General features: G+C 49.6%; 1 protein-coding gene across 1 annotated transcript in view; it reads left to right on the top strand.

Moving 5' to 3' along the window:
• LOC109876910 (vacuolar protein sorting-associated protein 13C-like) overlaps positions 1-12,500 on the top strand; it is a 225,678-nt gene that overhangs the window by 170,647 nt on the left and 42,531 nt on the right. Inside the window, 7 exon segments of the mRNA XM_031812890.1 lie at positions 1,343-1,411; positions 1,413-1,579; positions 1,898-2,045; positions 3,118-3,258; positions 7,021-7,102; positions 7,189-7,258; positions 9,350-9,461. Coding sequence (XP_031668750.1) covers positions 1,343-1,411; positions 1,413-1,579; positions 1,898-2,045; positions 3,118-3,258; positions 7,021-7,102; positions 7,189-7,258; positions 9,350-9,461 — 789 coding nt within the window.

Below are 12,500 nucleotides of genomic sequence, written 5' to 3'. Positions count from 1 at the left end.
CTCTGTCTCTCTCTCCTGTCTGCCTGCTTGTCTGTCTGTCCTTGTGTCTCTGTCTCTCCTGTCTGTCTGCTTGTCTCTGTCTCTCTGTGTCTCTGTCTCTCTCTCCTGTCTGCCTGCTTGTCTGTCTGTCCTCGTGTCTCTGTCTCTCTCTCTCTCTCCTGTCTGCCTGCTTGTCTGTCTGTCCTCGTGTCTCTGTCTCTCTCTCTCTCTCTCCTGTCTGCCTGCTTGTCTGTCTGTCCTCGTGTCTCTGTCTCTCTCTCTCTCCTGTCTGCCTGCTTGTCTGTCTGTCCGTGTGTCTCTGTCTCTCTCTCCTGTCTGCCTGCTTGTCTGTCTGTCCTCGTGTCTCTGTCTCTCTCCTGTCGGTCTGCTTGTCTGTCTGTCCTTGTGTCTCTGTCTCTCCTGTCTGTCTGCTTGTCTCTCTGTGTCTCTGTCTCTCTCTCTCTCCTGTCTGCCTGCTTGTCTGTCTGTCCTCGTGTCTCTGTCTCTCTCTCTCTCCTGTCTGCCTGCTTGTCTGTCTGTCCTCGTGTCTCTGTCTCTCTCTCTCTCCTGTCTGCCTGCTTGTCTGTCTGTCCTCGTGTCTCTGTCTCTCTCTCTCCTGTCTGCCTGCTTGTCTGTCTGTCCTTGTGTCTCTGTCTCTCCTGTCTGTCTGCTTGTCTCTGTCTCTCTGTGTCTCTGTCTCTCTCTCTCTCCTGTCTGCCTGCTTGTCTGTCTGTCCTCGTGTCTCTGTCTCTGTCTCTCCTGTATGTCTGCTTGTCTGTCTGTCCTTGTGTCTCTGTCTCTCTCTCTCTCTCTCTCCTGTCTGCCTGCTTGTCTGTCTGTCCTCGTGTCTCTGTCTCTCTCCCTCCTGTCTGCCTGCTTGTCTGTCTGTCCTTGTGTCTCTGTCTCTCTCTCTCTATCTCCTGTCTGCCTGCTTGTCTGTCTGTCCTTGTGTCTCTGTCTCTCTCTCTCTCTCTCTCTCTCCTGTCTGCCTGCTTGTCTGTCTGTCCTCGTGTCTCTGTCTCTCTCCCTCCTGTCTGCCTGCTTGTCTGTCTGCTTGTCTCTCTGTCTCTCTCTCTCTCTCTCCTGTCTGCCTGCTTGTCTGTCTGTCCTCGTGTCTCTGTCTCTCTCTCCTGTCTGCCTGCTTGTCTGTCTGTCCTTGTGTCTCTGTCTCTCTCTCCTGTCTGCCTGCTTGTCTGTCTGTCCTCGTGTCTCTCTCTCTCCTGTCTGCCTGCTTGTCTGTCTGTCCTCGTGTCTCTCTCTCTCTCTCCTGTCTACCTGCTTGTCTGTCTGTCCTCGTGTCTCTGTCTCTCCCTCCTGTCTGCATGCTTGTCTGTCTGTCCTTGTGTCGCCCCCCCCCATACAGGATGAGTGTGGTCAGTTTGCGTACGACGGTCTATCCCAGGTCCACTGGGTGTCCTTCCTGGATGGTCGCCCAGCGCGTGCTGCTCTTCACCGAGGACGTTGCCGTGGTGACCAAGGCGCGGCAGGCGGAGGAGCTGGAGCAGTTCCAACAGGAAGTGAACGTGTCGCTGCAGAACCTTGGCCTGTCGCTCGTCAACAACGACAACCGCCAGGAGATCGCATATGTCGGCATCACCAGGTAACGTACCACAGACACACACACACACACACACACACACACACACACACAGTCAGTCAGACACAGTCAGTCAGACACACACCCCAGACACACACACAGTCAGTCAGTCAGTCAGTCACACACACACACCACACACACACACACACACACACACTCAGACACACACACACACACACACACTCAGACACACACACACACACTCAGACATACCCAACCATAGTCACAGACGTACAGACCCTTGTGTAGAAGTTGGTCCCTCAGATGTAAATGAAGGTCTTGTTCTGAACGGTGATGTTTGATGATGTTTGATGGTCTCAGCTCTGGTGTGGTGTGGGAGATGAGACCTAAGAGCCGATGGAAGCCTTTCAACCAGAGGAACATCAGGCTGTTGGAGAAGGCCTACCAGAAACACCTGGCTGGAGGCACACCTGAACCCGGCTGGGTCAAACTGGAGACCAACATAGAGGTATGACCATCACACTATGAGTCAAAGTTGGTTTCGGAGGAGGCCTACCAGAAACACCTGGCTGGAGGCACACCTGAACCCGGCTGGGTCAAACTGGAGACCAACTTAGAGGTAGGACCATCACACTGTGAGTCAGAGTTGGTTCGGAGGAGGCTTCGGTGATTGCCAGCCGGGAGAAGGGATTTGTAATTATTCAGCCCAAGGGCACAACGGGCCACTTTGGCCGCAGGGCATCCATATTTTTTTTAGAGGGCATTACGGACACACAAGGGGGGGGGACAAACACGGGGTAGGGGGGGAAACGGACACGGGGTAGGGGGGAAACGGACACGGGGTAGGGGTGGAAACGGACACGGCGTAGGGGGGGAAACGGACACGGGGTAGGGGGGGAAACGGACACGGGGTAGGGGGGGAAACGGACACGGGGTAGGGGGGGAAACGGACACGGTGTAGGGGGGAAATGGACACTGGGTAGGGGGGAAACGGACACTGGGTAGGGGGGAAACGGACACTGGGTAGGGGGGAAACGGACACTGGGTAGGGGGGAAACGGACACTGGGTAGGGGGGAAACGGACACTGGGTAGGGGTGAAAAAGTCACGGGGTAGGGGGGAAACGGACACTGGGTAGGGGGGAAACGGACACGGGGTAGGGGGGAAACGGACACTGGGTAGGGGGGACACTGACACTGGGTAGGGGTGAAAAAGTCACGGGGTCGGGGGGGAAACGGACACTGGGTAGGGGGAAACGGACACGGGGTAGGGGAACGGACACTGGGTAGGGGGGGGCACGGGGTAGGGGGGAAACGGACACGGGGTAGGGGGGGAACGGACACTGGGTAGGCGAACGGACACTGGGTAGGGGAACGGACACTGGGTAGGGGAACGGACACTGGGTAGGGGAACGGACACTGGGTAGGGGAACGGACACTGGGTAGGGGGGAAAAGGACACGGGATAGGGGGGACACTGGGTAGGGGGGACACGGACACGGAGTAGGGGGGAAACGGAGACGGAGTAGGGGAAACGGAGTAGGGGAAACGGATGTGAATATTTACCTCCTTTACCCATGCAGGTGAACTTTGGGAAGGTTCCCATGGTGATGCGTCAGCCCTTTTCCAGTACTATCAGGAGGAACTTCCTGTCTGGGATTCAGGTGGAGTTTAAACAGTCGCCTCATCAGAGAAGTCTCCGGGCCCAGCTACACTGGCTACAGGTAACACCCTAACCCCTACACCCTAACTCCTACATATACTACACCCTAACCCCTACATATACTACACCCTAACCCCTAACCCCTACATATACTACACCCTAACCCCTACACCCTAACCCCTACATATACTACACCCTAACCCCTACACACACTACACACTAACCCCTACACCTTAACCCCTACATATACTACACCCTAACCCCTACACCCTAACCCCTACATATACTACACCCTAACCCCTACACCCTAACCCCTACACCCTAACCCCTACATATACTACACCCTAACCCCTACACCCTAACCCCTACATATACTACACCCTAACCCCTACACACACTACACACTAACCCCTACACCTTAACCCCTACATATACTACACCCTAACCCCTACACCCTAACCCCTACATATACTACACCCTAACCCCTACACCCTAACCCCTACACCCTAACCCCTACATATACTACACCCTAACCCCTACACCCTAACCCCTACATATACTACACACTAACCCCTACACCCTAACCCCTACACCTTAACCCCTACATATACTACACCCTAACCCCTACATATACTACACCCTAACCCCTACATATACTACACCCTAACCCCTACCACCTTACCCCTACACCCTAACCCCTACATATACTACACCCTAACCCCTACACCCTAACCCCTACATATACTACACCCTAACCCCTACACACTAACCCCTACACCCTAACCCCTACATATACTACACACTAACCCCTACACCCTAACCTCTACATATACTACACACTAACCCCTACATATACTACACCCTAACCCCTACATATACTACACCCTAACCCCTACACCCTAACCCCTACATATACTACACCCTAACCCCTACACACTAACCCCTACATATACTACACACTAACCCCTACACCCTAACCCCTACATATACTACACCCTAACCCCTACACACTAACCCCTACATATACTACACACTAACCCCTACACCCTAACCCCTACATATACTACACCCTAACCCCTACATATACTACACCCTAACCCCTACCACCTTACCCCTACACCCTAACCCCTACATATACTACACACTAACCCCTACACCCTAACCCCTACATATACTACACCCTAGCCCCTACATATACTACACCCTAGCCCCTACACCCTAACACCTACATATACTACACCCTAACCCCTACACCCTAACCCCTACATATACTACACCCTAACCCCTACACACTAACCCCTACATATACTACACACTAACCCCTACACACTAACCCCTACATATACTACACCCTAACCCCTACATATACTACACCCTAACCTCTACATATACTACACACTAACCCCTACACCCTAACCCCTACACCCTAACCCCTACACCCTAACCCCTACACCCTAACCCCTACACACTAACCCCTACACCTAACCCCTACACCCTAACCCCTACACCCTAACCTCTACATATACTACACACTAACCCCTACATATACTACACACTAACCCATACACACTAACCCCTACACCCTAACCCCTACACCCTAACCTCTACATATACTACACACTAACCCCTACATATACTACACACTAACCCCTACACCCTAACCCCTACACCCTAACCCCTACATATACTACACCATAACCCCTACACACTAACCCCTACACGCTAACCCCTACATATACTACACCCTAACCCCTACACACTAACCCCTACACCCTAACCCCTACATATACTACACCCTAACCCCTACACCCTAACCCCTACACCCTAGCCCCTACACCCTAGCCCCTACATATACTACACCCTAACCCCTACACACTAACCCCTACATATACTACACCCTAAGCCCTACACACTAACCCCTACACCCTAACCCCTACATATACTACACCCTAGCCCCTACACCCTAGCCCCTACACACTAACCCCTAAACCCTACATATACTACACACTAACCCCTAAACCCACACACTAACCCCTAAACCCACAGACTAACCCTAACCCCTAAACCTACACACTAACCCCTAACCCTACACACTAACACTAACCCCTAAACCTACACCCTAACCCCTACATACACTACACCCTAACACCTACATACACTACACCCTAACACTAACCCCTAAACCTACACCCTAACCCCTACATATACTACACCCTAACACCTAAACCTACACCCTAACACTAACCCCTAAACCTACACCCTAACACTAACCCCTAAACCTACACCCTAACCCCTACATATACTACACACTAACCCCTACACCGTAACCCCTACATATACTACACCCTAACCCCTACATATACTACACCCTAACCCCTACACCCTAACCCCTACACACTAACCCCTACATATACTACACACTAACCCCTACATATACTACACCCTAACCCCTACACACTAACCCCTACACCCTAACCCCTACACACTAACCCCTACATATACTACACCCTAACCCCTACACACTAACCCCTACACCCTAATCCCTACACACTAACCCCTACACCCTAATCCCTACACACTAACCCCTACACCCTAATCCCTACACACTAACCCCTACACCCTAATCCCTACACACTAACCCCTACACCCTAACCCCTACACACTAACCCATACACCCTAACCCCTTCATATACTACACCCTAACCCCTACACACTAACCCCTACACACTAACCCCTACATATACTACACCCTAACCCCTACACACTAACCCCTACACCCTAACCCCTACACCCTAACCCTACACCCTACGCACTAACCCCTACATATACTACACACTAACCCCTACACACTAACCCCTACACACTAACCCCTACACCCTAACCCCTACACACTAACCCATACACCCTAACCCCTACATATACTACACCCTAACCCCTACACACTAACCCCTACACACTAACCCATACACCCTAACCCCTACACACTAACCCATACACCCTAACCCCTACATATATTACACACTTGTCTTCACGGTGTGTATGTATCTGTGGTGATATTAAACCCTTGTCTTGACGGTGTATCTGTGGTGATATTAAACCCTTGTCTTGACGGTGTATCTGTGGTGATATTAAACCCTTGTCTTGACGGTGTATCTGTGGTGATATTAAACCCTTGTCTTGACGGTGTATCTGTGGTGATATTAAACCCTTGTCTTGACGGTGTATCTGTGGTGATATTAAACCTTTGCCTTTACGGTGTATTTGTGGTGATATTAAACCCTTGACGGTGTATCTGTGGTGATATTAAACCCTTGACGGTGTATCTGTGGTTATATTAAACCCTTGTCTTGACGGGGTATCTGTGGTGATATTAAACCCTTGACGGTGTATCTGTGGTTATATTAAACCCTTGTCTTTACGGTGTATCTGTGGTGATATTAAACCCTTGACGGTGTATCTGTGGTGATATTAAACCCTTGACGGGGTATCTGTGGTGATATTAAACCCTTGACGGTGTATCTCTGTGGTTATATTAAACCCTTGTCTTTACGGTGTATCTGTGGTGATATTAAACCCTTGACGGTGTGTATCTGTGGTGATATTAAACCCTTGACGGTGTGTATCTGTGGTGATATTAAACCCTTGACGGTGTGTATCTGTGGTGATATTAAACCCTTGACGGTGTATCTCTGTGGTGATATTAAACCCTTGTCTTTACTGTGTATCTGTGGTGATATTAAACCCTTGACGGTGTATCTGTGGTGATATTAAACCCTTGACGGGGTATCTGTGGTGATATTAAACCCTTGACGGTGTGTTTCAGGTAGACAACCAGCTGACTGGAGCTTTATTCCCCATTGTGTTCCACCCTGTTCCTCCTCCAAAGTCCATCGCTCTGGACTCAGGTAACCTCTGCCTCCCCGGAACATGGCTGTGTGTGTGTTCTCTAATGCTGTTCTCTAATTGGTCCTTCTCTGTCTTTCTTCCTCAGAACCAAAGCCTTTTATGGATGTCAGCATCATCACCAGGTTTAACCAACACAGTCAGGTCACGCAGTTCAAGTGAGTCTTCTGCTTATACCCCCCCCTGCACTGTTAGGGTACACACTTCTGTTTAGGGTACACACTTCTGTTTAGGGTACACAGTTCTGTTTAGGGTACACACTTCTGTTTAGGGTACACACTTCTGTTTAGGGTACACACTTCTGTTTAGGGTACACACTTCTGTTTAGGGTACACACTTCTGTTTAGGGTACACACTTCTGTTTAGGGTACACACTTCTGTTTAGTGTACACACTTCTGTTTAGGGTACACACTTCTGTTTAGTGTACACACTTCTGTTTAGTGTACACACTTCTGTTTAGGGTACACACTTCTGCTTATACCCCACCTGCACTGTTAGGGTACACACTTCTGTTTAGGGTACACACTTCTGTTTAGGGTACACACTTATGTTTAGGGTACACACTTATGTTTAGGGTACACACTTATGTTTAGGGTACACACTTCTGTTTAGGGTACACACTTCTGTTTAGGGTACACACTTCAGCTTATACCCCACCTGCACTGTTGGGGTACACACTTCTGTTTAGTGTACACACTTCTGTTTAGTGTACACACTTCTGTTTAGTGTACACACTTCTGTTTAGCGTACACACTTCTGTTTAGCGTACACACTTCCTTTTAGTGTACATACTTCTTTTTCATAGGTAAAGAGACGTAGTCCTTGATTTAGTTATACTGTGATCTGTGTTTTAGTTCAGGGTGAGTCCCCTTCACCAGTCTCTCTGACCCAGTAGTTATACTGTGATCTGTGTTTTAGTTCAGGGTGAGTCCCCTTCACCAGTCTCTCTGACCCAGTAGTTATACTGTGATCTGTGTTTTAGTTCAGGGTGAGTCCCCTTCACCAGTCTCTCTGACCCAGTAGTTATACTGTGATCTGTGTTTTAGTTCAGGGTGAGTCCCCTTCACCAGTCTCTCTGACCCAGTAGTTATACTGTGATCTGTGTTTTAGTTCAGGGTGAGTCCTTCACCAGTCTCTCTGACCCAGTAGTTATACTGTGATCTGTGTTTTAGTTCAGGGTGAGTCCCCTTCACCAGTCTCTCTGACCCAGTAGTTATACTGTGATCTGTGTTTTAGTTCAGGGTGAGTCCTTCACCAGTCTCTCTGACCCAGTAGTTATACTGTGATCTGTGTTTTAGTTCAGGGTGAGTCCCCTTCACCAGTCTCTCTGACCCAGTAGTTATACTGTGATCTGTGTTTTAGTTCAGGGTGAGTCCTTCACCAGTCTCTCTGACCCAGTAGTTATACTGTGATCTGTGTTTTAGTTCAGGGTGAGTCCTTCACCGGTCTCTCTGACCCAGTAGTTATACTGTGATCTGTGTTTTAGTTCAGGGTGAGTCCCCTTCACCAGTCTCTCTGACCCAGTAGTTATACTGTGATCTGTGTTTTAGTTCAGGGTGAGTCCCCTTCACCAGTCTCTCTGACCCAGTAGTTATACTGTGATCTGTGTTTTAGTTCAGGGTGAGTCCCCTTCACCAGTCTCTCTGACCCAGTAGTTATACTGTGATCTGTGTTTTAGTTCAGGGTGAGTCCCCTTCACCAGTCTCTCTGACCCAGTAGTTATACTGTGATCTGTGTTTTAGTTCAGGGTGAGTCCCCTTCACCAGTCTCTCTGACCCAGTAGTTATACTGTGATCTGTGTTTTAGTTCAGGGTGAGTCCCCTTCACCAGTCTCTCTGACCCAGTAGTTATACTGTGATCTGTGTTTTAGTTCAGGGTGAGTCCTTCACCAGTCTCTCTGACCCAGTAGTTATACTGTGATCTGTGTTTTAGTTCAGGGTGAGTCCCCTTCACCAGTCTCTCTGACCCAGTAGTTATACTGTGATCTGTGTTTTAGTTCAGGGTGAGTCCCCTTCACCAGTCTCTCTGACCCAGTAGTTATACTGTGATCTGTGTTTTAGTTCAGGGTGAGTCCTTCACCAGTCTCTCTGACCCAGTAGTTATACTGTGATCTGTGTTTTAGTTCAGGGTGAGTCCCCTTCACCAGTCTCTCTGACCCAGTAGTTATACTGTGATCTGTGTTTTAGTTCAGGGTGAGTCCTTCACCGGTCTCTCTGACCAAGTAGTTATACTGTGATCTGTGTTAAAGGTACTTCATGGTTCTGGTCCAGGAGATGGCTGTGAAGATTGACCAGGGATTCCTGGGAGCCATCTTGGCCCTGTTCACCCCAGCTGCCGAATCGCATGTGGACAAACAGAAGGTAACTGACCTAGACACAGACACGGCTAGGGACACTGCTAGGGACAGGGACACTGCTAGGGACACTGCTAGGGACAGGGACACGGCTAGGGACACTGCTAGGGACAGGGACACGGCTAGGGACACTGCTAGGGACAGGGACACGGCTAGGGACAGGGACAGGGACACGGCTAGGGACACTGCTAGGGACAGGGACACGGCCAGGGACACGGACAGGGACACGGACACGGCCGGGGACAGGGACACAGACACGGCTAGGGACACGGCCAGTTGCAGAACCAGAGCTGCTGAAGCACACATTGACCAACAGACGGTAACACAGACACACATGCAGATGCCTCTGAGGCGATGGTTGAAGTGGACAGAAAATGGGACTGGTACTCATGATAAATGGGGGCTGGTACTCATCATAAAAGGGGGCTGGTACTCATCATAAAAGGGGGCTGGTACTCATGATAAAAGGGGGCTGGTACTCATGATAAATGGGACTGGTACTCATGATAAAAGGGGGCTGGTACTCATGATAAATGGGACTGGTACTCATGACAAAAGGGGGCTGATACTCATGATAAAAGGGGGCTGGTACTCATGATAAAGGGGGCTGGTACTCATGATAAAAGGGGACTGGTACTCATGATAAAAGGGGACTGGTACTCATGATAAATGGAGACTGGTACTCATGATAAAGGGGGCTGGTACTCATGATATTTTAGAGATAATATTCTATAAGAGGTGCCGGTATTCTGCTCTGGGGTTCAGGAGAACGAGGAGGTGGACTGTAGTGTAAACATGGTAATACTGCCCCCTGGTGGTAGAAGAATGTACTGTAGTGTAAACATGGACATACTGCCCCCTGGTGGTAGAAGAATGGACTGTAGTGTAACCATGGGGAATACTGCCCCCTATTGGTAGAAGAATGGACTGTAGTGTAACCATGGGGAATACTGCCCCCTATTGGTAGAAGAATGGACTGTAGTGTAACCATGGGGAATACTGCCCCCTATTGGTAGAAGAATGGACTGTAGTGTAACCATGGGGAATACTGCCCCCTATTGGTAGAAGAATGGACGTAACCAGACAGGATAGAGGAAATAAAGGAGTTTAAACATGTCTACTTTATATTAGAATTGCAGAGTATTAGAATAGATGCTGTAGACGGTCCAGCAGATGGCTGTGAAGATTGACCAGGGCTTCCTAGGAGCCATCCAGACCCTGTTGACCCCTGTTACTGAAACACACACCGACAAACCACTTAGCCTTCCTAGGAGCCATCCAGACCCTGGTCACCCCTGTTACTGAAACACACATGGACAAACCACTTAACCTTCCTAGGAGCCATCCAGACCCTGTTACTGAAACACACACAGACAAACCACTTAGCCTTCCTAGGAGCCATCCAGACCCTGTTACTGAAACACACATGGACAAACCACTTAACCTTCCTAGGAGCCATCCAGACCCTGTTACTGAAACACACATGGACAAACCACTTAACCTTCCTAGGAGCCATCCAGACCCTGGTCACCCCTGTTACTGAAACACACACCGACAAACCACTTAACCTTCCTAGGAGCCATCCAGACCCTGTTACTGAAACACACACAGACAAACCACTTAGCCTTCCTAGGAGCCATCCAGACCCTGTTGACCCCTGTTACTGAAACACACATGGACAAACCACTTAACCTTCCTAGGAGCCATCCAGACCCTGGTCACCCCTGTTACTGAAACACACACCGACAAACCACTTAACCTTCCTAGGAGCCATCCAGACCCTGTTACTGAAACACACAACGACAAACCACTTAACCTTCCTAGGAGCCATCCAGACCCTGGTCACCACTGTTACTGAAACACACACCGACAAACCACTTAACCTTCCTAGGAGCCATCCAGACCCTGGTCACCACTGTTACTGAAACACACACCGACAAACCACTTAACCTTCCTAGGAGCCATCCAGACCCTGTTACTGAAACACACACCGACAAACCACTTAACCTTCCTAGGAGCCATCCAGACCCTGGTCACCCCTGTTACTGAAACACACACCGACAAACCACTTAACCTTCCTAGGAGCCATCCAGACCCTGTTACTGAAACACACACAGACAAACCACTTAACCTTCCTAGGAGCCATCCAGACCCTGTTACTGAAACACACACAGACAAACCACTTCACCTACCTAGGAGCCATCCAGACCCTGTTACTGAAACACACACAGACAAACCACTTAACCTTCCTAGGAGCCATCCAGACCCTGTTACTGAAACACACACCGACAAACCACTTAACCTTCCTAGGAGCCATCCAGACCCTGGTCACCACTGTTACTGAAACACACACAGACAAACCACTTCACCTTCCTAGGAGCCATCCAGACCCTGTTACTGAAACACACACAGACAAACCACTTAACCTTCCTAGGAGCCATCCAGACCCTGGTCACCCCTGTTACTGAAACACACACCGACAAACCACTTAACCTTCATAGGAGCCATCCAGACCCTGGTCACCCCTGTTACTGAAACACACACCGACAACCCACTTAACCTTCCTAGGAGCCATCCAGACCCTGTTGACCCCTGTTACTGAAACACACACCGACAAACCACTTAACCTTCCTAGGAGCCATCCAGACCCTGGTCACCCCTGTTACTGAAACACACACCGACAAACCACTTAACCTTCCTAGGAGCCATCCAGACCCTGTTACTGAAACACACACAGACAAACCACTTAACCTTCCTAGGAGCCATCCAGACCCTGTTACTGAAACACACACAGACAAACCACTTCACCTTCCTAGGAGCCATCCAGACCCTGTTACTGAAACACACACAGACAAACCACTTCACCTTCCTAGGAGCCATCCAGACCCTGTTACTGAAACACACAGTGACAAACCACTTCACCTTCCTAGGAGCCATCCAGACCCTGTTACTGAAACACACAGTGACAAACCACTTCACCTTCCTAGGAGCCATCCAGACCCTGTTACTGAAACACACACCGACAAACCACTTAACCTTCCTAGGA

This window comes from Oncorhynchus kisutch, unplaced genomic scaffold (assembly GCF_002021735.2).
Source record: "Oncorhynchus kisutch isolate 150728-3 unplaced genomic scaffold, Okis_V2 Okis03b-Okis08b_hom, whole genome shotgun sequence".
Classification (NCBI taxonomy): Eukaryota; Metazoa; Chordata; class Actinopteri; order Salmoniformes; family Salmonidae; genus Oncorhynchus; species Oncorhynchus kisutch.
This window is presented reverse-complemented; position numbering and strand designations above follow the sequence as displayed.